The sequence below is a fragment of the Podarcis liolepis genome (assembly GCF_965112155.1).
Source record: "Podarcis liolepis genome assembly, chromosome: 12".
Classification (NCBI taxonomy): Eukaryota; Metazoa; Chordata; class Lepidosauria; order Squamata; family Lacertidae; genus Podarcis; species Podarcis liolepis.
In genome coordinates, this window is record NC_139563.1 from 44,583,914 (window position 1) to 44,611,217 (window position 27,304).

A 27,304-nucleotide genomic window follows, 5' to 3' on the forward strand; every position below is an offset into this window, starting at 1 on the left:
CAGCTGCTTTGCAGCTCCCCAGTCTTTTTGACGCTGTGCCATAATTTGGCTTAGCAGCACAGCCAAACCTGGGTTCGTGATTTAGCTCTCTCCAGACTAACCATCAGCTGTAACTAAGGCCTGCCCCATGGTTTGCCACTCATGCGTTGACCGGGAGAGCTAAACCACAAGTCCAGATTTGGTCAACATGGTAAAAACCAAACCATGGGTTAGCTCAGCAAAGTTGGGGAGAAGCGAAGCAGCTAGAATCTTCTCTCTGGGAGTTCACATTTGTGCAAAGCCATGGTTTGACTTAGGAGTAATGTAAGAACCCAGAACTGTGAAGAAATTTCACAGGTGCTCCCTTTATTTTACACTTTGGGTAAATGACTCGTGTGTTCTGTTGAGAGGTAAGTCTTCTTTTTAAGAAAGGGGGCATTACGATACTATTGGTAACTCCCAGAGAGGAGTCGAGAAGGTTAGCATTGCTCACCTGAAGACAATGTCCTGTTACTGTGTTGGCTCGCTTGCTGTATGCTGTGTTGTAGCATATGCAGGCATTCTCCAAGGCAGCTGAGGGTGGCAGCAGAGGTAGCTTTTAAAAGCAGCAGGTCTTGATCCAAGGCAGAAAGAGGACCAGACCCTGGGAGGGATTCAATGGCTTGCACAAGGCTTTTCTGCTGTCCCTCCACCTGGCTCATGATCTGCAAGTATATGTACATATTTAAACATTCATATGTGCAGCCAATTTGTCAACAGGTTACTATTATCACTGCTTGCTGACTTCTCTGTTGCACAGTACAGCTGGAAAAAAGATCCTGTCCTGCTCCAAGCCATAATGTAATACCAACTTTCATTCTACCAAATGAATACCAAAGGGACGTGGCATTACAATATATTTAGCACCTTTTCTTTTCCCCTCAAAAACTAGCATTCTAACCTGAAATGTAGAATTCTGTCCTGAATGTGCATACCAAATGTTATTCAGGTATCTCGTAAGGGTGTATCATTCTATACACTATCTTCACTCACCAATTAAAACTTTATTTTCAGTAAGTCTGTCAGTAGCTTAAAGCTAGTCTGTTAATACAGAAATCACATTATTATTATTAAAATTTGCATACCACCTTCTACCTGTAAATCTCAGGGCAGTTCACATATTAATGGCAAATGCCATTAATATGATAGGTAAAGGTAAAGGGACCTCTGACCGTTAGGTCCAGTCGCGGACGACTCTGGAGTTGCGGCGCTCATCTCACTTTACAGGCCGAGGGAGCCGGCATACAGCTTCCGGGTCATGTGGCCAGCATGACTAAGCCGCTTCTGGCGAACCAGAGCAGCGCACGGAAACGCCGTTTACCTTCCCGCCAGAGCAGTACCTATTTATCTACTTGCACTATGATGCGCTTTCGAACTGCTGGGTGGGCAGGAGCTGGGACCGAACAACGGGAGCTCACCCCGTCACGGGTATTTGAACTGCCGACCTTCCGATCGGCAAGCCCTAGGCTCTGTGGTTTAACCCACAGCACCACCCACATCCCTTATTAATATGATAGCGAGTCTAAATAACAGAAAACCCCAATGAACTGTACACTGACTGTACATCTTCAGATGTAACACAGTGCCCCAAAACCTACCCCACGGAGCCAGTGAAGTAGGAAATCACAGGCCCGAACCAAGATTGGAATGGGTTTAAAAAATAATCAGTACCATTCAATAAAGTTTGCAGTTGCCCTACCTTGACCCTCTCCACACCCTAAGAATACGGTATTTGTGACTGGTTGATATCTAGTTCAAAAACACCAGATCTAGAGATGGTTCCTTTAGGAATGGATACAGCATTGCCTCTTTCAATACAGCAGGGACCAGCTCTTTATGTAATCAAGTGCCAATTGTGCCCTTTGCTTCTCTGAAAGCTTTCCAGTTCAAATTGAGGTTTTTCCACACTTAAAGGGAACTTAGGGTTGTGGCCTAGGGAGTTCAAAGTGAGTTACTTCTTACTAGAATATTTTCCACAATTGCAGGTTATTATTACTTTGGTTGGAATAATTGTTTGGTAGAACAACAATAGGAGCCAGGATCTATGGAAATGAGACCCACAATGTCTGATCTTTAGTACGTTTTGTACCAACCCTGAATCTACAATGCGCTACATTATTGTTCCAGATTTGTCTCAAAAGCTCTATTTATGCTCTTCTAAAGATATTTTAAGTTATTGATCAATAACCTCACAAGTGTTCTGTCTCTTATAGCAATCCTCCGACTTTCTTTACCACAATTCCATTAGCAAAAAGCTTTTGGTTCTCTCCCACACCCTCCTTCAGAAAATAGATCGCATTTAGCATGAATATGGCAAAATGCTTGACAAGATTAGAATTGGACTGACGCAGCCAGCTTCCAATGTTCCCCCAATACAAGTTTGAGAAGTCAGTGAAGCAGCTTGGTTAAAATGTACACATTTTTCTGCCACAGGCAAGCATATGGCTGAGCTACATGTTCCTCCAGTTCAGCCCTTCGCCCAATATTGAAGCTTACTCTCTTAGCATGTAGCAAAGAAGGGCAAAGATTCATCTTCTGAAATGTAAAGTTTAAAGATTGTGTAGCGCGCTCTCTCACACACACAAACACACTCACACAACCTTGGGAAGTATCCAATCCTATATAACTCAACCCTACATGCCACCAGAAAGGATTCATTCAGAGCTTTCTCTGATCATGCCTACCCTCATGTATTTAATAATTTTGGTGTTAAATCCCTAATCTTTTTGTAATCAACAACCAATAAATGCTGGGTGCAAAATTGAAAATCTGAAGCTATTAGGTAAGGTAAAGGTAAATGACCCCTGGACAGTTAAGTCCAGTCAAAGCAACTATGGGGTTGCGGCACTCATCTTGCTTTCAGGCCAAGGGAGCCAGAGTTTGTCCACAGACAGCTTTCCAGGTCATGTGGCCAGCAAGACCAAACTGCTTCTGGCACAACGGGACACCGTGACGGAAACCAGAGTGCATGGAAATGCTGTTTATCTTCCCACCACAGTGGTACCTATTTATCTACTTGCACTGGTGTGCTTTCGAACTGCTAGGTTGGCAGAAGCTAGGACAGAGCAACAGGAGCTCACCCCATCGTGCAGATTCAAACCACCAACTTTCCAATCAGCAAATCCAAGAGGCTCAGTGGTTTAGACAACAGCACCACCCGCTCTACATACATAAAAATGATTATCACTGATACCAGCAGGTGCTAAATTCTCTTACTGGCATCCCTATGAAACAGTGATAGCTAAGGGGAAGTCCCCTGGTTGGTGTTGGTCTGGAATTATGGGAACTGTTGTCCATAACATCTGAATGATACCACATTGGCTATGCAGCATAAAAAAAGGCAGTAACATTTTCATTGTTTCATCAAGACCCCTTAAAAAGCTATGCCATAAGCTTAGTGACATTTTATCCCTGCGTAAAACCAACTCTGGAGCATATGTCCACTGCATGTAATAAAATTCAAATAACCACCATGCACGACAGGAAATTATTAGCAAGTATTACTAGTTATTTTACCCTGCTAGATTTATCTCTCAGAGGAAGCAGATCTGGCATACAATTCCTCTCTCCACACATCCCCGTAGTACCACTGTTACTTACTCCTCGTATTATCCATCAGTGCGAATGGAACAAAATCCATCACAGAAAACAGGGCACACACAGAGTGGTTCCGTCTTAGTAGCGCACCTGTGCCAAGTAAAAAGCACTAAAGCTTTCAGAGATCTCTATTCATCTGAAGCTACGGCACTAGCATCTCCCTCATTTAGAAGACAGCTTTTATTAAAGCTCCCACTTTCCTTATGTACTCCGTCTTGATCAAAGCTGTTAAAACCCCTAGTGCAGAGCCATCAGCAGATAGCGGCAGCTTTCAGCCACGAGAAGAGTAGAAGTTCGATTGCAGCAGGTTCGTTAAGGGGAAAGCTCCTTTTGCCCACAAAGCTTGACCTCCTAGAATATCTTGATTGTAAATGCACAGGCTCATAAATAACCCCTTAGAAGCCTCCTCCCCAACACAGTCCTTTCATCTTCCCACTGCTGCAAGCAAGGAGACACCACCTGTACCCCTGTTATCATGGCCTCCTGCTTGTGCAACTCAATTCCTGGCAAGCGCTCTTATCCAGAAAGATTGCACACAAGAGACAAGCCCTGGTAGAGTTGCACCCTTAGGATTGCATGGATATCGCAGCTTCTACCTGCAGCAAAGAAGCAGTTTGAAAAGATGGATTGTGGCCCACTTGTGGACCAAGACTATTAAGCAGTAGAGTCATTTTTCTTAGAACTTCATGCAGCAGGAGATGGCTTGCCAAGAGAAGCCAATGCAGTTGCTTTCCAGATACTGATGGACTTCCAACTTCCACCATCCCCAACCATTAGCCATATTGGTTGAGGCTGATACGAGTTGCAATCCAAAACATTTGGACGGTACCACTTCAGCTTCCTATGGCTGAAGTGAACTCTTTACACTGCAAAGACAGGGAGAGTCCATGCAATGTATGTATGAGCAGCTAACTGCACCCAAACGAGAACGCCCCGTTTCATCCTCTTCTCTTGATGCTTTTACAAAAGAAAGGCATTTTTGCACCAACTAGGAGAAGGGAGTCTCTAGCTGTACAGGTCCATTTTCATCCAGGAACTGGCTGGTCCACACACACACAAGCTTCCCCTCAAACTCTGAATTCACAACAGCAGCTCTCCAAACCTGAACTAAGTACAGAAAACTTTCTCTGCAAAATAGGTAGCATGCTAATCACAGAATGAAGAGGACTTGCTTCTGTGAAGACAAGAGAAAGAGACAGAATGTACAGGTTTCCTGCTAAGATTCATTTAAGCCAATTCTCCAAGCAGAACTAAAGTACATTATTTTGAGTCGGCTAATCATCCATTTATTTTATTCACACAAACACACACACACACACACACACACACACACACAATGTTGCACTGATAAAAGGTAAAATTAGCATTTATCTTAAACCACAAGAACTTATTCAAGTTAAATATCTGAATTTTTAGAACTGGAAACCCCACTTGTGTCATGCTTTGCATCAACAAGAAAGCTCCATCTGTCCCCTACCTCTCTGACTTCATTGAGCTGGCCAGGACACTGGTTCTTGGCTCTTCGGGCTGCTGCAGGTGATTTGTGATGTGTGATGGTAACAACTGGTGGCCCAACTTGATTCAGGCTTTTCTGAGAACTCGAAGATGATGTGGAGTTGGATGTTCCAGGAGGCAACAAAGACAAGCTTTTCATTCGTGAGGTTGGAGTACTCTGGAAGAATCAAGAAGTTAAAAGCATAACATGGCAGCATAAGGAACTCTCTCAATTAGTGAGGAGATCATAGAATTGTAGAGTCAGAAGCGATCCTGAGGAAATCTCAGCTAAATCATACATCACAGCTGGCCATCCAACCTCTGCTTTAAAACTTCCAAGGAAGGAAAATCCACCACCTTCCAAGGGAATCCATTCCACAGTTGAACAGCTCTTACTGTCAGAAAGTTTAGTTGGGAATCTCCTTTCTTGAAACTTGATTTCACTGGTTTGGGTTCTAGCCTCCTGAGCAGGAGAAAACAAGCTTGCTTCATCTTCCATGTGACAGCCATTTAGATATTTGCAGATGCCTATCATATCTCCTCTCAGCCTCCTTTTTACCAGACTAGACAAGATGTTTGTAGACAGTGCAAACACTGCTGTTCAACAGATGTTCAGCAGATTATAATCTGGAGATTGCCTGTGCACGGACAGTCAATGCTAGGCTATGGCTGTGTAAACTGGGTTGCAGCTGACACAGCTGGTAGAAGGCAGTCCACAACACCAAGGCAACCTGCATCTTCAGTGATGAAACTGGATCAAGAAGCAGCCCCAGTCTGGAAACCCAATCCTTCAAGGGACAGCAACCCCATTCAGAGAAAGGTGAACACCACTCACCTAAGCAGATGAACTTCCCACCAAAGTGAACCTCCACCTTGCCTACCTTCAGTTTCAGTTTATTGACCCTAATCCTGACCATGCCTACACCCAAGAACCAATTCAGAACTTCCCTTGCCTTGCCTTCATTAGATGAAGGAGAGGAGTATGAGAAAAGAAGAACTGTGTGTCAGCTGCATATTGCTGGTCCTCACCCTATACCTGTGAATGATCTCTCACTCAGAGTTTTCATGTAAATGTTAAACAGCAAGGCAGCTAGAACTACCCCCTTTTACAAGGAGATGTTCACCTTACCCTAGACAGAGGAGGTCAAACCCTCTCTGCTTCATAGGTGAAGGTTGAGCACACAAATTATAATGTCGGACTTGCCCAAATACACTGCCTGCATCTTGAGTCTTCCAACAAGCAAAATTCACCCATGAACAATAGACTAGACAGGGCTCTGGCCGCATCCATAGACCGATTAGTAGCATCCAAGTTGCAGTTGGTGCAAATGATTTTTATCCTCACAGTGCACAACTCCAAAGGTTAGCTGCTACACTAAAATATACCATGTGCAGCTATTTGTCTATTAATATTGATGCTCTCATTTGCTTTCTCCTACAGACTTTGGCAGCACACATCTTTTGTTCATGAGGAACTCTCACAACTGAAGCTGGAGGAGAGATTATTAGTGTTCAAGCAGTACTTAAATCACAGAGCCTGAATGCAATACAGATTGCCTTTGTAAGCAGCCCTGTAGCAGTGACAGCAAACAAGGCTCCCCCCCCCTTCAGCTGTCAAAAGGACCTTCTAAATACTGAGGAGAGTGGTGAATGACCTGAAATATTCAGGACAGATACATCTACCCCGAGGCCAAACTCAGGAGCACAAACAAATCTATCACCTATTTTGTGCAAGAAATTTCACTTATTTAACCAGGCTCTGGACAGTGAAATATGGAGGAAACACTTGATATGCCCTTTGTTTGCTAGGGAAGCAGGGATTGTGCACAAGAAGGAGAAAGCCAAACACAGGGTGGGAAAAAGAGAAGAGACAAATGCAGTAAAGAGGTCTCATCCCCTCATCTCATCCCTAGAGCAAGTTGAGGCCAAGGGGCCAAGCCATTCCTCACACTTTATTTGGCTGTGGTTGGGGGCTCCCAAAAAGGGCTGCCCAAGCCTCCCGAAAACCACACTTTCACACCTCACAGCTTTTAAATATATTATATACTATTGTGTGTGTGTTGGCATACAGGGTTTGTACGCTGCAACAGATGTTAATTTTAGTTAAATGAATCCTTGCTCGGAGCACGCCTTTAGCTGAAAGGTATTCAGACTGAGACTTGGTAGAAAATTTTAAAAAGCTTATGTTTACTAAAAGAAGCACATTCTCAGAATCATAGAGTTGGAAGGGACTGTGAGAGTTACCTAGTCCAGGCTTTCTCAAACTTGGGTCCCCAGCTGCTTTCGGACTACAACTCCCATCATCCCTAGCTAGCAAGATCAGTGGTCAGGGCTGATGGGAACTGTAGCTCAAAAACTGCTGGAGACCCAAATTTGGGGAACCCTGACCTAGTCTAACCCCCTGCAAATACAGGAATCTTGTTGACAGTAAACCAGGACTTTAGAACTCCTTCCCCCCCCCCCCCATCTAGCTGGAGAAACCTAGAAGCCACACGAGCACTTTTGTTCTCAGAAGATAGAAGCATCAGCACCTCTTGCCTCAAGGTCTGGAGACTGTGTGTGAGGAGCTGGTAGTTGTACGCATAATGCTACCTAAGACTTACCACTCTAAACATCAAACAGACAGAAGTCAGCATAGAGATAAATAGGGGCAGGGAGCTTACTTTATCAGTCTTAACCAGGCATCCCCAACCTGCGGTCCTCCAGATGTTTCGGCCTACAACTCCCATGATCCCTAGCTAACAGGACCAGTGGTCAGGGATGATGGGAATGGTAGTCCAAAACATCTGGAGGGCCGAAGGTTGGGGGTGCCTGGTCTTAACCCTGCAAGCTGAGTTGTACCCCAACTTCCAACAGTACGCCACCCTACAATTGTCAGATGAAGGCTGTCCAGAAATAGAATCATATAATCACTATATAACCAAGACTTCAATTAGCCAATTGTGGGTTGGTTTCCTCCAACGAAGGGAAACCCAGAATGGGAATATATTTGTTTCACCATAAGGGCCAGACAGATTAGGTGGAACCCATCCAGGGATAACTCTGGCTATAAACCAGGCCCATCTATCTTTGCAAATCCAACTGGTGGGCTCTCTGGCATATCACTCCTATAGCAGCCTTAGAGATAAGCAATTCTAAACACAAGGACTCTGTAATGAACACTGAGCCTCTGGGCCATGTGCATGATATGTATGAAGCACCTAAAAACACACACTAAATACTACAAGTCCTGCCCAATTCAACAAAAACAACAGAATAGCAAAAGGGAAAAGGAAAACGGGGGGGGGGGAGAACTGTGGGAGAGAGACTAAAGAGAAATAAATTATTTTTCTGGAGCTGGATTTAGGTGTTTCTTTACAAAGAATCAAACTCAGCCAGCTGCAAAAAGAATTTCACACAAAAAGGCCCATTTAGAGAAAAGTGTGCAAAGATACAATGAGGGGAAGAAATATGTGGTTTAACAAGCAGCAAAGAACTAGAAAAAGGCAGAGACGGAGAATATCGAGAATGAATAAAATATCTTTCAATGAAAATATTTTTCAATGAAAGATCAGCAGGAGCTAGAGAATGAAGAAACAGAGCCTTAAATTGAATGTGAAAGAGGAAAAGGCAACCAGCTCAGAGAAATCATAAGCATGAGGAGAAAAAACCTATCATATCTGCAAACAAAGAGGAGGTAAGACGCAGGAAGCAAAATAGACCAAAGAGGCTTACCGTGGAAATATAGAAGACAAACTAAAAAGAGTATGAGAATAACCCACTGGGACAAGATAAAAGACACGAAGAAAATAATGAAATGTAAGCAATACTTGACAACTGAAAACGACAATATGTAGCTGCTGTCTGGGAAGATAAAAAGAAAGATCTCTGCTTTGATGAGAATATGTGATTGCATAAACAGTTTAAAAAAGAATGGGAAGACAAGAACCCAAAGTCAAAAAAAGGAAGTATATTTCAGTCCGGGGGAAAGACTTCAAAACAGTGAGACACACAGCCATGAGAAAACAGTGGGGAAAAAGAAAGAAAGAAAGAAAGAAAGAAAGAAAGAAAGAGGTCAAAAAGAAAATAATATTAATTGTCTTAGCATTTACATGAGAATACGAAGAACCGAGAGGGGGATTCATGGCCTTCCAGATGTCTGACTCCAACTTCCATCAGCCCTCATCACTGGCCATATTGACTGTAGCTGATTGATGCTGGAGTCATACAAGATAAAGAAGGTCACACATCTATAAGTTACATTTTAAATCACGGGGGAATAAAGGCACCGTATTTTTCGCCCTATAAGACGCACTGGCCCATAGGACGCACCTAGCTTTTTTGGGGGGAAATCAAGGGAAAAAAATTTATTTCCCCCCCAGGTTTGCGCAGCCATCCCCAAGCTAGAAGAGGGAGACGGAGCGCTCCATCTCCCTCTTCTGCCTTCAGGGACAGCCTCTCTAGCCTCCGTGGGGCAGCGGCTTGCCCCGCTGTCCCCCGAGCTTATGGGGCTGGCGATGGGGAGAAGCAAGCTTGCTTCTCCCCCCCCCCCCCGCCAGCCTCCAGATCAGGTCGGGGAATAGTGGGGTGATGGCGCTCTGCCTCCCCACTATCCCCCGAGGTTATGGGGCTGGCGATGGGGAGAAGCAAGCTTGCTTCTCCCCCCCCCCGCCGCCAGCCTTCAGATCAGGTCGGGGAATAGCGGGGTGGCGGTGCTCTGCCTCCCCCCTATCCCCCGAGCTTGCGGGCTGCAGGCTGCTGCCCGCAAGCTTCGCGAGCTGGCGGGACCTCCCGCTGGGCTTGCAAGGCTTGCGGATAGCTTCCTGAAGCCTGGAGAGCGAGAGGGGTCGGTGCGCACCGACCCCTCTCGCTCTCCAGGCTTCAGGGAAAGGCTGCATTCGCCCCATAGGACGCACACACATTTCCCCTTCATTTTTGGAGGGGAAAAAGTGCGTCCTATAGGGCGAAAAATACGGTAAGCGAATATTAACAATGAGTTTAAGACATGTAAAATTTCTCCTCCATTTATAAAGGTAAAAGTAAAGGGACCCCTGACCATTAGGTCCAGTTGTGACCGACTCTGGGGTTGCGGCGCTCATCTCGCTTTAGTGGCCGAGGGAGCTGGCGTACAGCTTCCGGGTCATGTTACCAGCATGACTAAGCCGCTTCTGGCAAACCAGAGCAGCACACGGAAACGTCGTTTACCTTCCCGCCGGCGTGGTACCTATTTATCTACTTGCACTTTGACGTGCTTTCGAACTGCTAGGTGGGCAGGAGCAGAGACCGAGCAACGGGAGCTCACCCTGTCGCGGGGATTCGAACCGCCGACCTTCTGATCGGCAAGTCCTAGGCTCTGTGGTTTAACCCACAGCGCCACCCACGTCCCATTTATACAGCTCCTTAATAATCAAGCCTGGTGTCCAAACATTTTCTGGACGAGAAAGGGATAAGCTACAAAATCTGATAGAAAACCTGGTGGAATTCACTCGCTATTGTTCAGAACACAAAGCGTTTCACTTAAAATATATAGAAAGAGAGGGAGGGGAATACTGCCATTTTTTGTTTTTATTTTTGTACAAGGAGTAAAGCAAGGATTTCTTGGACATTGCCTCAGACATGCCTCAGAATTATTAAAGTTGTAGTAGGTGATTACTCTGACTCATGGTCAAAATGACAGGCTGACTGTAGCAGCTTTTGAATAAATGGTTTGTACTGACTTCACTTCTATTAATAATAGTCTTTTTGCATGTTAGATAAGACATTAAACATAACCGCTGACCTAGCACCCCTTTACTTAGTACGTTTTCTATAAAGACGAGGAATGCCGTGGCTATGAGACTGGGCAAAATTGCTACCTAGTCTAAAGACTAGGGCATTTTCTTTACAGCCCAATAATTTTTTTACAGTGGTTATTTTGTGTGGTTTAGAAAAGCCATTTCTTTTTCTACCACCTGCAATTAGAAGACCTTGGAAACAGCTATTGGCAGTTGGTTACGGTCATAAAGAGTTCACTCAAACATCACACTGAACCATCTGTGCCCTTCCTTTTATTTCAGAACCTATGGCTTGAGATTCCAAGCATACGGGTGAAATCACGATGTCACTAGAGGAACAAAGTCCTTCTTTCAGGATGCAACACATTTTTTGGCTTGGCTATCAGAGCGCTATCCCAAACCCCTCACTGCCTTGCCCGTCCAGTGGCAAAGTGCTACCGGAGGTATTTGAGCTCTCAGTGTCTCAAGGTAGTTTATAGAATTCCTATAATCTTACATGTAGTGAAAAGGAAACAAGTTCTTTTTAATACTCGCAGAAAATCAACAGTAAACTCCCTCCTCAGTTATTCATCTCTCTCTCTCTCTTGGGTTCACCCTCTTGCATTTCAAATATTGCTTTCTATTAACTCCCTATTGTGTGTTTTTCCTTGCCACCTAGAGGAGCTCAAGTCAACCCACACCTCTTCCTTCCTTGCAAATAGTCATGTCATTGTGATGACCGGCACTCCTTATGGAACTTTTCTCGCACCTTTCTGAAATCCTAGCCACGCGCTCTCCAGTCACAGCAGCAACCGTCAGAAAAGTTGCCAGCCACTGCCAACTCACCTGTAGCCTTCCTCACATAGCTTGATCCCCCTGCTTCAGCTGGGAAGGCAAGTAAATCATTCTCCTATACTCCCCCTAACCAATCTTCACCTGAGCCACTCCCTAAGCCACACAGCTCTTCCCCACATTCCATTCTGACTTAAAGAGATATCAGATATGTTCTGTTGGACCAGCATTTCTTCAAACATCTGATAATCAAAGTGCAGCTACAAGCAGCAAAAACAAAACAAAACATGGGGGGGGGGGGTTTCATCCTTCAGTAAATTTTAGATGCAACGTAACTTTCTTGTCCATCCATTTAGCAGACTTTTCAAAATAACAATTATCATGATTCTAATCAATACGTACTTCCCAAGCAGTATTCCTCAAAATAACACACACATTCCCTTCAAAATAACACACAGAGACATCCAATTGCTTTCTACCTACCACTTTCTTTCTGTTTTAACAGTAAGCAGTCCTAAACATTTTGCTGTTGGCTAAAAATCTGGCAAGCAGGTTGTATAGATACAACTATAGAGATTTTGAAAGTGGGAGAATAACGGAAGGGCTCTACCAACTGTTCTGGGGTTTTTTTACTAGTTTAATATTTCCAGGCACGACCTTCACTTACTCCAAATGACATGCAAGAATGCAATTTCCTGCCCTATAATTATTTACCTTCAAATTATTTTCCGTGTGATACTTGGCACAGGATCGGAGCTGAGTCACCCAGTACTGCCTCTCCTTTGCATCCCCGGCTGGAAAAGAAAACACATACAGAAAAATAAATAAATGTGTAGTTTATTCTCATTTTAAAACCAACCAATTTTCCTGCTATGTACGGTCCCTTTCATCTCAAACTCTCCCTATAGAAACAACCTAGTTATTGAGATTGATACAGTAACTGGCTTTTCTATCTTCATTTTTAACTTGATGCATTTTAGCACCTGACACAATATTTTAAGGTTTGATGCATTTTACACCTGACACAATATTTTAAGGTTTGTTTGTTACTTTCCCATGAACCACGACTTAAACTATTACTTATCAACCAATATACACTGGGAATAGTGGGGGGGGGGGGTTCCCCATGGAGAAATGAAATGGTGCTGTTCAGGGAAACCAATGTCACACGATTTTGATAATCGCCTGAACTGGTCCCTTTGTTAAAATCAACAGACTTTTGGGGGGTGTACCCTTTTTCTCAGTCCTGAAAGACTTTATTCTAATAAAGGTAAAGGTAAAGGACCCCTGACAGTTAAGTCCAGTTACGAACGATTCTGGGGCTGCAGCGCTCATCTTGCTTTACTGGCCGAGGGAGCCGACGTTTGTCCGCAGACAGTTTTTCCGGGTCATGTGGCCAGCATCACTAAGCCGCTCCTGGCGAAACAAGAGCTGTGCACAGAAATGCTATTTACCTTCCCGCCGGAGTGGTACCTATTTATCCACTTGCACTTTGACATGCTTTTGAACTGCTAGGTGGGCAGGAGCTGGGGCTGAGCAATGGGAGCTCACCCCGTCGCAGGGATTCAAACCGCTGACCTTCCGATCGGCAAGCCCTAGGCTCAGTGGTTTAGACCACAGCGCCACCTGCGTTATTCTAATAGGGGCCTGCAATTCTTTACAGACTTTGCTAAGGGGTAAGCTCAACCGAATACAATGGGATTACATTCTGAGTAAAGGTGCTTAGAATTGCACTTTAAATAAGGCAATCTAAGATTAATCTATTGAATGCCAGCATTCCAATTCAGAATCAAGGCAACGTAAGTCAGCACAATCTTTTCATAGAACAGGTATTATGCAGTGCCTATTAAAATTTTAGTTGGATAAGGAAATGCGCACTTTGCACTTTTGAGATTTTGGGACATTCTGTTTCAAGTGGAAAATAAAACCAACATCTTTCAGTTTTGCCTTGGTTCTGCAAAGCACCATTCAAAGCGGCCACACATACAACCAGCACATATCACCTTGTACTGACCTTAGGACCTCTTTTTACAGAAGGAGAAATATGGGCAAGTTCCCATTAAGATAATCCTAAAGGAATTCAGATCTTGTTTTATTTCAGCACTGAAACATTCCATTACTGAATATCAATTAGAAATTCTTTCCTAAGAAGAGGGGTATGGATAACAGTGGAAAGAGCTTAGGTCTTCCTTGTGGGTTTCCCAGAGACATCTTGCTGACCCTTGTTGTGGAAAACAGGATGTTGGATTAGCTAGGCCTTTGGTCTAATCCATCACAGCTCATTTTATGCTCACCCTCCTATGCTGGGGGCAGGGGGAGGAAGAAGAGGGAGGATTCTTCCATCCCAGCTATATTCAGGACTTCTTCAGTTTGGCCTTGGGAAACAAGGCAACCATCAGTAGACTATTTATTTCAGAGAGTAAGCTTCACTTTTTATAAACTGGCTCTTCGGTGAACCACATTGCCTGGCTGAGTCTACTGCCTTAAGGTAGTCATTTCAACGTTTCGAACACAAAAGCATTACCTTCTCCAAACCAATTAAAAGCTTGTCACTATTAAACAAAGAGAAGCTGGGGAAATGCAACAGCTGTAGGAAAGGCAAGTTCAAAGAGCAGAATAAGCCCGCAACTAACACACATTTTACTTGTGTGCATTCAGCTTTACGCAATTGGCAAAAGGGGTTTTTTCTTTCATTAGGAAGGGGTTGGATGTCCAGGGAAAAAAGACGTTGGCAATCCCACCCAACACTGAACCCAATGTGCTTTGACTATATGCGATTTTGGCTTTAAGAGAAATCCCCGGAATGTAAACCCAGTGTGAGCTGCGGACTTACTGGGCACACACACACACACACACACACACACACCAAAAAGAGCAGTGGTGACAAATAACCATACCTCTGAGTTTATACATTTCTCCATTAGCAGAGTATACCACCAACATGTGAGGGGCTTCATCGCTGAGGGAAACTACTGCTCCAGCTAAGGATAACAGCCCTCGTGGCTTCTGGTTTTTACTTTGTTCGTTCACAAAATATTGTAGGATTCCAGTCTCAAAATCCAGCATGAAATACCTGTTAACAGAGAGGGAAGTAAACAGATGCATGTAATCTAATTTCCTATGCAGCGCCCGAAAAAGTTTTCATTTTTAATATGCAACTATGTACTGCATATAAAGATAGAAGTGGACTACTGTACACATTTGTTCCGCATTTACCATTTTTGCTGTAACACTTAGAAGTGGACTAAGAATATGGCTTTTCAAAAGAATGCAAGCAATACAGAGAATCACAGGGTTTGAAGAGACCATGAGGAATGCAGGAATCTCCATGACAGATGGTCATCCAACCTCTGCTTAAAAACCTCCAAAGAAGGAGAGTTCACAACCTCCCAAGGAAGACTGTTCCACTGTCAAACAGTTCTTACTGTCAAAAAGTTTTTCCATGTGTTTCGCCAGAATCTCCTTTCTTGTAACATGAAGCCATTGGTTCAAGTCCTCCCCTCCAGAGCAGGAGAAAACAAGCTTGTTCCCTCTACCATGTGGCAGCCCATGAGATATTTGAAGGTGGCTATCATATCTCCTCTCGGTCTCTTCTGTTCTAGGCTAAACAGATCCAGCTCCTTCAACCGCTCCTCATAAGGCTTGGTTTCCAGACCCCTGATTACCGTATTTTTCGCCCTATAGGGCACACCAGCCCACAGGGCGCACCTAGTTTTTTGGGGGAAATAAAGGGGGGGAAATTATTATTTTTTCCCAGACGCGGGGCTGAGGCGGGGAAGCCCGAGCTTCCCCAGCCCCCAGAACAGGCTGCTATCCGCAAGCCTTGGGAGCCCGGGAACTCCTGCCGGGCTCCCAAGGCTTGCGAACATCTGCCCGAAGCCCGGGGTGCGCTCCGCTGTGCTCCCCGGGTTTCGGGCTGCAGGCTGCTGTCCGCAAGCCTTGGGAGCCCAGCGGGAACTCCTCTCACTCTCCAGGCTTCAGCGAAAGCCTGCATTCGCTCCATAGGACGCACACACATTTCCCCTTCATTTTTGGAGTGGGGAAAGTGCGTCCTATAGAGCGAAAAATGCGATATCTTTGTTGCCCTCCTATGCACTCATTCCAGCTTGTCAACGTCCTTCTTAAATTGTGGTGCCCAGAATTGGACACAGTATTCCAGCTGAAAAGTATTACGTTATCCCCCTATATTGTCCCCAATAATAGCCAAATCCTTCTCAAGTTACTTTATGCCTTTCACTTTAGAACTTAATGTGACTGAGGCAGATATTGAAGGATGGATGAGTTCAGACAGAGAAGGGCAAGGTTTGCTGAGGCCAGGCTATAAAAGAGCTTTCTTTCTATGAAAGAACCAAAATGGTGAGTTAAACTTAGAAGACAGTGCAACTGGTGGATAACAGGTCTTATGTATCCCCTCAATTTCCAAACCCTGAGTAAAGACAGCCCCATGGAAAACACAATGTAGTCATTTATTCTTGAAACTGTGAAGAAGCAGGCAATTCAAACCAAAACTCCAAAAGCAGCGCAGATTTCAAGGAGGCTGCTTGTACACAAACATTTGTAGACTAAGGCAAAATGCCAGGAACTCAATGTTAGAAATTCAAAATTAATTGGCAAATAAAACCAAGTCAGCCTTTTTCTTGACAGTTTAAAAATACAGACCTGTAATGAAAATCCTGATACCATAAATGGGCTTACTCATTAAGGAAATCTTGCTTCTAAAGGTATTTTAATCTCTTGGCATTCCAGCTAAAGCAATTATTATTTTATTTATTAAATCTCTTTCCTGCCCTTCTTCCCAAAAGGTGGCAAATATATAAGCAATGAAATTAAACCTCAGGCAGTGGAAATGGAACATGCTGCCCTGGCTACGGCTCCTTCCTAGTGGTGGCACCAGCTGTTTCATAGTTTCCCAGAATTAGTTAGCTGGCTTACAACTCCACGCGATTGCCTTTCGACTGGGAAGTTACTGAGGCAGCTTGAATCTTCGCTCAGGAACCTCAAAGGTTATTCCTATAGAAGTCTCAGTAATTAGGCTAGCCAGCGCAAAACTCACTGAAACAATAAACAGTGGCTTCTAAACCATGAAGTGGGGCTACACCACTGCAAGCCCAGGTCCCTCCATCACCAATTTGAGTGAGAAATCTGAGTACAAACGAAAGGGAGAAGCAGATGGTCACAATGATCAGGGGCCCATTAGCTTGATGTCAGCTGGAGGTGCCAAGCTGAGCAAAACAGCTACTGCAACCCGAATTAGAACGTTCCTCAGCCTCTTTCCCACGCACTTCTGCCACATTTTCACATCTGGATTCAACTGCTGTCATCTTCGCGTAGTGTCCATATCCCCTTCAATTAAGCTTCTTAATCCGGAGAGCAAACCAACCCCAAACGCGGCCAGCATGAATTTTGAACACTATTATCATAGAAGGTTCGTGCCCTTTCTTCATTGCAGTTCAAATAGCAGGCCCAAATACATTTTCCATGCTTGCGCATTATCTTGCAAACCAGACTTTGCTGGGGGTGTGGAGAAACATGCATACTGCAATCGGTCCCAGAGAGATAAACTTGGTTTACAGAAATGCGTAAATAAATTAATAAATGGGGCATTTGGTTCTGGCTGCCTTAGTAATGTAAAACTCTCCTAGAGCTTATTTTAATAATAAAATCCTTCAGCAGCTTATTGCTAAGAAATGGGCATGTCGCAGCAGCGTAGCTCGGCTTTGCAAGAATGAGCCGCTATGAGCACTGAGCTCAGGCATTCTCCTCCTTCTCATTCTCCTACACACACAAAATTCAAAGCTCCCTATTTTTGTTCTTAATAAATTGCAGTCCTTACATCGAAACTTGGTTTATTCCAACTGAGGTTTAGTTAACAAACCAGGATCTGGAAGCATGCATTTGATCCAAGTCTGTTGAAAGCAATCACCTTTAAAGTTTGGAATAAACTGCAGTTTCCTGATAGGACCAAATGGAAAATGGAAGCTTTCTATCTCCTCCTTTGGGGGAGTCCAAAGCTTGCTGGAACTTACTGATCATAATGTTTGGCATTATGAGAATATCAGCTGGCCCAAACAGATTGATAGCTGACTGTATCTGCTTACAGAAGTTAACAGGAGATATAGCACCTTTATCAGCAATAAGCAAAGTGCTCAGCACTACTCACAGTAGTGAGCAAGTTTTCAGGTTCCCTGAAAATCCTCTTCGAGATAGATGTTAAGTAGAAGGGGGAACCCAGAAGAAACTGCCGTTCTCCCTGTGAAAATATAAGGAACCAACAGCTACAGTGTTACCTTGGGTTAAGTACTTAATTCGTTCCGGAGGTCCGTTCTTAACCTGAAACTGTTCTTAACCTGAAGCACCACTTTAGCTAATGGGGCCTCCTGCTGCTGCCGTGCCACCAGAGCACGATTTCTGTTCTCATCCTGAAGCAAAGTTCTTAACCTGAGGTAATATTTCTGGGTTAGTGGAGTCTGTAACCTGAAGCGTATGTAACCTGAAGCATATGTAACCCAAGGTACCACTGCATTAGGATTGATTTGTAGCTCTGATCAGAGTTCATGGGTCCCTTGATAAGTCAGAGAGCAAAATGAAGTCCGGTAGCCCTTAGTTTAGAAAACCTGATAGGAACCAAGTTGAGTAGTATTATTGTTGGTGGTGGGCATGTAATCCCCATAAAACAACCCCACATGGGGATTATGTACCCTCCAGCCACTAGGCCCCATACACACCTAAAACAGACAGACAACATACTCTCCAAGATCAACAGAACAGTACCATTAATTTGATAAGCCTGGGCAGTGTGACTCAGTATATGGGAGACAGATTTGGCTCTGGATCTGACAGGGCCAAGTTCACACGCCTCTGCTATGGGCACAAGGATCATGTTGGCAAGTGATGCTTAGCACCATGAGGATGACCCTCAATTAGCTGGAGGAAAGCACCATGACCCTCTCCTCTCTGGGGTCGGAAGAAGGACTTCTGCTGAAGTGCTTTGTGCACCACACGAACCAGGGATCCTGGCTTAAGACAAACTCTGGGTAGTTTGATAAACCTGCTTCATAGCGCATGGTGTGGCTTGGCACGAAACTCACCAGAGCTTGTTTTAAAGCAAGATGCCCAATTCATGTACAATGCTAGGCAGAGATTGTTTTAAAGTTTAATTCAATTCAGCAATAAGAGTTGAAGCGAGTACGCAAGCCCAACAACTTTCTTTGGACTGTTTGAGGCTTGTCCATGTACAGCACTAAACCACAGTTTAGCATTGCAAAGGAACCGGGCCTATAAAATAGGTTAGTTCTCCCATATAAAACTCCTCATTTGCATGCGATCAGCACGCGAACACTGTTTCCGGTCCTGCAAGGGGGCAGCGTGGAGCAGGATGGTCTTATGCACATCCCACTCACGTGAATGCAACCCCCACATAAATAGGGAGTTGCCCTTAGTGCAAACAGAACCAGTTTGCAAACATTGTCATGTACATATGATCCACAGTATAGGAGAAGCAGAAGATTGCACTCTCTACTAACCACCACAGACTACCAACCTGTGTACATTCCTTCTTACTGAACTTTGGTCTTTAGATATGCATAAACAGAGACATACTCCAGGACAGAAGTCCACAGGACCCATGCTGTTCAATGAGCTATCCCTTTAATCTTTATTAATACAGCAGCTTGCAGAAAACTTTGTGCTGATGACTTCATATAAAGTTTGCCTCGCGTCGGAAAACACCACCTTAACTGATTTACTGCATATTAAATACACATACAGCTTAAGACCCATTAATTTGATTTTAATACACAAACTGCTAGGAAAGTGAACTACTGAAACTTTTGGCACTTGCATTGGCAGTGACAGTCAACTGTCATTGTGAATATGATATAGATTAACTTAAACTATCCTCAGTCAGCAGAGTTGTATACTAAAGTCATGTTGGTTTCCCCCCTCCTCCCCAGACCTTCATGGTTCACCCTTCACTTTAGCAACCCTCAGCCCTCAGCAAGAATCACTGCCAGACACCAGCAAATCTGCAATGTTACGAAGGAAAAGCATTCATATCCATAGACACATGGTCCCCAAGGCTATTTGCAATAAATAAATACATGAACAGGCTTATGCGCATCCACTGAATTTAAAGAAGCTAAAGTCAGAGTGCTGTGTGTCGCAATAAAATGCATATAAACATTTTATAAAGCAGCTGAGCAAACAATAAACACAGAAACAAAACCACTGAGAAGCCAACATGGTGTAGTGGGAAAGCTCCACCCTCTGGGCCACATGAGGCCCAGCCATTTCCCACAAGCCACACCCACCTGTCCCAAACAGATGACATCATATGACATCAGGTGTGTGTGACAGGTAAAGAAACAGTTTCAAAAAAGAAGAAGAAGCCAGGATCCTTAAGGAGGACTGCCAGTTGTTCACTGAAGTCTTTTAAATTTAGAACTGAATGCAAGTGCCACTGGGATCTGCTTCATTCAGGAATGAACTTGGCAACACCTGATCAGAATCTCCCAAGTGCAGCCAACTTGGCACCAAGTGCATGGGAATAATGTGTTCCCAGTGTCCCAATCCTGCAAGGAATCACTGATCTTCAATTCTTTCAAAAACCAGCCCCAGGGTAATTTGTTGCAGTTTGAGGCATCATAGCTCTACTGAAGGCTAGAGCGCATCCTTTGTAGTTAGAAGGTCCCATGTTTAAACCCCGGCATGTTCGATTAAAAGGATAAAGGTAGAAGATGACGGGGAAGACCTCCAAGCATGAGACCTTGGAGAGTCACCAACACTCTTGCCAGACCGTTGCAACCAAGACCTGATAGACGAGGCCATTAGCATCTGGTAGAGCTGGTGAGAAATATGTAGTTTCAGAACCACCGCTGCAAACTGAAAAGGCATTCTTAGACCTAGAAGCACCCTGCGGCTTCAAAGCTGACACGGAATCATAATCCTCAACCTGACCAACCAATTATTTCACAATTCACTGGGTTTATTAGTTTCAGCTGGCCAACCCACACCCAGTCAGTTGATTACATCAAAAGATTTGATTCCTCACATTTCCTGCAGCTGGAGAAAGAAAAGGAAAGTTTTACTATTGTGTTATAGCAGTGTCTGAAACTCATATATATCAGCTAGGCGCCAAATGGCTCCTTAAACCAAGTTAAAAGGTAAAGGTAAAGGACCCCTGACAGTCCAGTCATTAACGACTCTGGGGTTGCGGCGCTCATCTTGCTTTACTGGCCGAGGGAGCCAACATTTGTCCGCAGACAGTTTTTCTGGGTCATGCGGCCAGCATGACTAAGCCGCTTCTGGTGAAACCAGAGCAGTGCACGGAAATACCATTTACCTTCCTGCCACAGTGATACCTATTTATCTACTTGCACTGGCATGCTTTTGAACTGCTAGGTTGGCAGGAACTGGGACCGAGCAAAGGGAGCTCACCCCATCACAGGGATTTGAACCGCCGACCTTCCGATCAGCAAGCCCTAGGCTCAGTAGTTTAGTCCACAGTGCCACCCTCTCAAAACCAAAGTTACAATCACCAAAACGGAATGTCTGGTTGACATTTTGGGGACAAGACGGCTCTAAAGTCTTGTTTTTCAAATGTCAAACTGATTGATTAGACATCTGTCTTTGTTCGGATGACAACCTTGAGCTAGGTTAAGAGCTTTGAGAACTTGAAGAAAAGTCACTTGATCCAGGGACAGTCCACATATATATTGGCCGATTCCAAGCTCTTTTTCTTAATGGTGACTGCTCCTGATCAGGCTGCACAGAAAAAGCAATTTGGTTCCAGAAATCCATTCCAATTTTACAGATAAAATATAACTGATATAATTCTACAGGATGTGGCATTAGTGTGTGAAAGCAGTCCAGATCCAATGATCTCTAGGCATGCACTTCCAGATGGTGGAGATGTCAGGGGCCATCCCAGCACCCAGGAAGCTTCACTTGGTCAAAAGTGGTCTTAAGCCAGGTGCAAAATGTGACTGGCATCTGGCTAATTTCTAACACTGCAGTGGAAATGAACTGCCTGTGCATTATATATTGCAGATAAGGTGTTCACTGGTGGATTTCTTTTTTAATGATATAGGTGGGAAAGCAGCTTGTCATTGGTGACTACACAGGTACTGGCCAATGGGTACTCATATTTTTTTGTTCAGCCGTATTTCATGCAGCATTTGCCTCCCAAACAGAGAGGAAGAATTAGCCAAGGCAGGGCTCGGCAAGGTTGACCTCGCCTGGGCTGGTTCACTCCAGTGGAGTTCCCTCCGTGGGCCAGATCGCAGGTGTGTGTGAGTGCAGGCGCCCGCCATTTCCGGCATCTACGTCTGCACAGATTCTATTTTTGGCACCGGCACCGCAGTAGCGAGTCCCCGCGCCGCACTGGTTTAGCACAGGGCACGGGGACTCGCCAAGCAGGCAGCTTGGTTCAGGGGCAGCTCATGGGCCAGTTAAACAACCGCCGTGGGCTGCTTGTGGCCCATGGGCCTTAGGTTGCCAACCCCTGAGCTAAGGGAATACAGTCATACCTCGGGTTACAGATGCTTCAGGTTGCATTTTTTCAGGTTATGGACGCTCCGAAACCCGGAAGTACCGGAACGGGTTACTTCCAGGTTTTGGAGGTCGCACATGCACGGAAGTGCTAAATCGCACTTTGCGCATGCGCAGAAGTGCCGAATCACAACCCGTGCGTGCGCATCCCGCATGGATCACATTCACAACCAGCGCATCCACCGTAGTGGCACTTTTTCCCCTAGTATCAACAACTCATGGTTATTTCTGTGCTGGGAAAGTGAGATCTCTCTACAAGAGACAATTTTTCTGGGTAAGAGAGATCTGGAGCCCATTAAATAAAAACCACCTGACTGCCAATCTATTGCACAACAAAGCCATTGTCTGCAATGCAACTGCATTCTTCCCCAACCAGCTTTTCACAGTGCTGGCTTTATATTTAGCCTCAGCCAACTGGTTTTGCTGCTCACTTTGAAGGCACCCTCCCGAGACACAGTTGGGACCAGTCCCAGGCTCAGTGTTTTATATTTAAGCAGGAAACCATCTGTGGCACCTCCCACACTTGCCTAATGTCATAGCCTGATTTAGTCACAGCTTCTAACTGGAAAATTAAAAGCCAATGCCAACTCAGACCCATATTATCTTGCTATAAAACCGTACCATAAAAAAACTAATGAGTCCCTGAGCTCTTTCTAACACCAGTTGCTGAACTGTGTGACAGTAGAGTTGACCACATTGCCATAATTGGTCCAAGTCATTGCTGCCATGTATGGAAGTGCTCAAGAAAACCAGCAGGTCCATATATTAAGATGCTAAATGAAGACAGATCAAGGAAGGAGATCCAATATGGCAAGTAGCAGGATCATGCCGTACAAAGAATACCAACCTTCCTTAATGGGAAGAGTTTATTGCGGGTGTTGTGGTTATCTTGGTTTTAGATTAACAACTTTCCTTATTTCTTCTGCAACAGTTATTGGAAAGCAGCCCTTAAAAAGTGCTATGCAAAAAGTCTTTCTTTTTTTTTTTTTTTGTCTTTTTTACAAAATATTTATTTTACAAAAATTCAGGTCCCCAAGGCAAATTCCAAGTTGAATCCGCAAAGCATAACAAATCAATTAAAAAACTAAAGCAGCAGCATGAAAAGGCATACAACAACTGAATCTGAATATTGTTGACACTCAACTCCAAATCCACAAGATACCTCCCTCAGCACTTTCATGTGGATGTGTTAAGCATCCCTGGGTGAGGTGTAAAATCCCAAAAGCAGAAGGGCCATGGTGTGTTGAGCAACAATCCCCCAGCAATACCCTCTGATACCTGCCCACCAGGTAAGTCCAGAACTGCCACAGAACAGTACCTCCAAGTCCCATTCCTGATAAGAGGCCCCAGTTAGTTAGTTACAGAAGGACACTGTGGTTAAGTCTATCAAAAGAAGAAGAGGAGGAGGAGGAGGAGTTTGGATTTGATATCCCGCTTTATCACTACCCAAAGGAGTCTCAAAGCGGCTAACATTCTCCTTTCCCTTCCTCCCCTACAACAAACACTCTGTGAGGTGAGTGAGGCTAAGAGACTTCAGAGAAGTGTGACTAGCCCAAGGTCACCCAGCAGCTGCATGTGGAGGAGCGGGGAATCAAACCTGGTTCACCAGATTACGAGTCCACCACTCTTAACCACTGCACCTAACTGGTCCTCCAACCATGTACATTAATAAATGTCCTAAATCCTTTCAGGAAACTAACTGTCCAAGGTAACAGATATTTCAAACCCCGCCCCCCAACATCCCAATCACCATCATCCTTTGCAGAAAAATAAACCCAGAGTACATCCTGCCACATGGACGGAAGCAGATATTAACAGAGACAAGACAACAGTTGTCATATGGGTTATGAAATCCTGAGCCACGGCAGACAAGGGGGCCTTGGAATGGATGCTGAAGTCCCCCTGAACAACTAAGCCGGGGGGGACACTAAAACCATCCCTGGGACCCCCTTTGCTAGCTCAGGTAGGGAGACTGTTGATCGGGGGGGTGCAACTTGTAGAGATAATTAACAGCAAGTTACCCAAGTTTTAGAACTCCTTCCCCTGTCGGTTTTCCCATTGTCCATCTTAGATGGCAAGCTCATTGGGCAAGCTCATCTATCAGACCATGCACACCAATGCGGTTGTGCATATGCAACTGAATAAATAAGGGACTATAAGGCATAGAGAACTCTAGAGCTCATATCTTTCAAATCAGCACTGCTGCCTCTTTGTACCACTCCCGTTTGATAAAAATGAATCCGCCTTAAATTCAGGAATCCTTATTTCGTTTAATTATTCATTCACCTTCCAAAAAAAACCACTGTTACCGTTTTGCTGACAAAGGCTAAGTGCTGCTTCTTTGACCTGTAGCAGGCAGAGCGGATGAGCTTGGTTCAAGTTAGCATTAGTGACAAGATTCAACATCTTTTAATATCCAAGCACCTCATATCTGTTGGGTTTAATCTCATAACATGTGCCATTGTTCTCTTTAGAGAATGGGAAACAAGCTGCAAAGAGCTGAGGCTGCGCATCAACAGCCTCTGGAATAAAACACAGAGAGAGAAAAGGAGCTGATAGGTTTCTAAACCAATTCCTCAGCCTCTCGCTGATATGTGGGAAACTCTTATATTAAGAATAAAAATGTACATATTTCTTCATCCGTTTGCTAAGCTTTCATTTGCCTACCCAAAAAAATATCTCCAGCCTCACTGTAGATACAGGATCATCCAATTTGATGCAGTTACTTCAAATCTGGTTACTCCTCAAGGAGGCTTGCAAACTACCATTTATGTGGTCTCCTGCAGCAAGAAAGGATCACATCCAAGCAACCAGGAACTAGGGAGGAGACATCTGAAATCAGATTGTTAAATTACTCTCATTTTTCGGCTTTCTTTGAGACCATCAGGCCACTTAAGATTGCCTACCTACCAGGCCTGGGCGATATACAGTGGTAAAGGTAAATGTAAAGGGACCCCTGACCATTAGGTCCAGTTGTGGCCGACTCTGGGTTGCGGCGCTCATCTCGCTTTATTGGCCCTGTACAGCTTCCGAGTCATGTGGCCAGCATGACTAAGCCGGTTCTGGCAAACCAGAGCAGCACACAGAAACGCCGTTTACCTTCCCGCCGGAGCGGTACCTTATTTATCTAGTTGCACTTTGACGTGCTTTCGAACTGCTAGGTTGGCAGGAGCAGGGACCAAGCAACGGGAGCTCACCCCATCGCAGGGATTTGAACCGCCGACGTTCTGATCGGCAAGTCCTAGGCTCTGTGGTTTAACCCACAGCGCCACCCGCGTCCCGACATACAGTGGTACCTTGGTTGTTGAACTTAATCCGTTCTGGGAGTCCGTTTGACTCCCGGAACTGTTTGAAAAACAAGGTGTGGCTTCTGATTGGCTGCAGGAGCTTCCTGCACATACAGTCGCACCTTGGATCCCAAACGTCTTGGTACCTGGACGCTTTGGCTCCCGAACGCCGCAAACTCAGAAGTGACTGTTCCGGTTTGCGAATGTTCTTTGGAACCCGAACATCCAACGGGGCTTCCGATTGGCTGCGGCAGCTTCCTGCAGCCAATCAGAAGCTGTGCTTTTGTTTCTGAACGTTTTGGAAGTCGAACACACTTGCAGAATAGATTCCGTTCGACTTCCAAGGTATTGTGAAGTTAAAACCGCTTTTCGAAGAGAAATGAGGGATTTGTTCTGGAATTACTTTTGTTGTTGTCACAGACTGCAGTTAAGAAATGGACAGAGAGATGCAAAAGGTGGAAGAATTTCAATCCTGAAACAATCTGGCAAAGACCTCTGCTTGAAGATGGAGCACACAGATGTTTCAGGCCAGGCGCAGCACTATGTACTTTCTAATATCAGGCAACATTCGCATTATATTAGTTTGCTCATTGAATTGATTCACAGTGAATCCTATGCATATTGGGTTCAGGAATGAGCCCTAGGGAATTTAATGGTTACTTACTCTGAGGTCAGTGTATATAGGACTGCAGTTTCAATCCCGGTTCCAAAATCTCTCAGTTCACAGTTGGCTTTATATACCAGGAAAAAAATTTATGAGTTCTTTGTAATCAAAGAACTATAAATCAGAAATATAAATCTTGAAAAGTTGATTCTTTGAAAGAGTAACAAAACAGGAATTACTACTCCACACGTATTTTAATATAACTTATCTATGACAGAAATGATCTGAGATAGTAGAAGTCCAAGACATTTTACTAAGTCAAGGACAAATGTAAAACGACAAGCATTAATATACTTCATTCTACATTAACTGAATTAAAGCAAGCTCTGTGTGAGATAATATATTAAATCTCCACAGTGCCTATGGAATACAAACACCCAGGGACATGAAGAGTATATTTGACACAGAACTATTGTACCAGCTCATATTATGCAACACAGATATGAGGAGGTGTAGAGCATTTTAATTAGCTGACAGCCTTCACCTAAAGTGTAAAGCCAGAATACATCAAGCTGTTCCATATCGTTATTGATACAAACAGAACAGATTTTTTTTTAACCTCTTGCTGATTATTTTTGTTCCATTATTAACAGACTGGGAGTGGGGATTAAATCATAAACTAAGAATGCCTTTGGATCTTATGATTTATGTGGAAATTGTTTGATTTGGTTGCATACTTTTTGATGCTTTGTTTATTGTTTATGGCTGCTTTTTGTTATGTTTGTAGTTATGTAATTCTTTTATATAGGTCGTAAACACCCTTGAGCATGGTTTTAACTTTAGAAAAGTGGTATACAAATAAAACGACTGAACATCAAAAGCGGCGATTAAAATGCTAATGCTAATAATTTTACTAGCTGTCTAGTATTTGAATGTATCACACACACCATGGCGATTTGTGTGGTATTGAAAACAGCTTCTCATAACAGAAGTTTTAGGGATCGGAAGCAGGGTTTTCCAAACTTGTGTCTCCAGCTGTTTTTGGACTACAACTCCCATCATCCCTAGCTAGCAGGACCAGTGGTCAGGGACAATGGGAACTGTAGTCTAAAAACAGCTGGAGACCCAAGGTTGGGAAATCCTGGATTAGAGCAATCATGTTCTGGTAGGGAACTCCTCTCAACCTACCATCCAACACTACAGAGGGAAGACATTTAGTCTGGCTTTGGTGA

The 27,304-nt window shown here is 44.2% G+C and overlaps 1 protein-coding gene across 5 annotated transcripts in view; it reads right to left on the minus strand.

Annotated features, from left to right (window-relative positions):
* The window catches only part of OSBPL10 (oxysterol binding protein like 10), a 74,296-nt gene that overhangs the window by 38,690 nt on the left and 8,302 nt on the right, over positions 1 to 27,304 (minus strand). For 4 of the 5 annotated variants that reach the window (XR_014517661.1, XM_083468102.1, XM_083468101.1 and 1 more), the window contains exons 2-5: positions 14,531 to 14,706; positions 12,348 to 12,427; positions 5,093 to 5,287; positions 473 to 683 (exon numbers count right to left, since the gene is read on the minus strand). Coding sequence is in view for 4 of the 5 variants with exons in the window: in XM_083468102.1 (XP_083324228.1) it covers positions 473 to 683; positions 5,093 to 5,287; positions 12,348 to 12,427; positions 14,531 to 14,706 (662 nt within the window). In the remaining variant the exon portion in view is untranslated. The remainder of the gene's footprint in view (positions 1 to 472; positions 684 to 5,092; positions 5,288 to 12,347; positions 12,428 to 14,530; positions 14,707 to 27,304) is intronic. The other variant, XM_083468103.1, reaches the window with a different exon arrangement.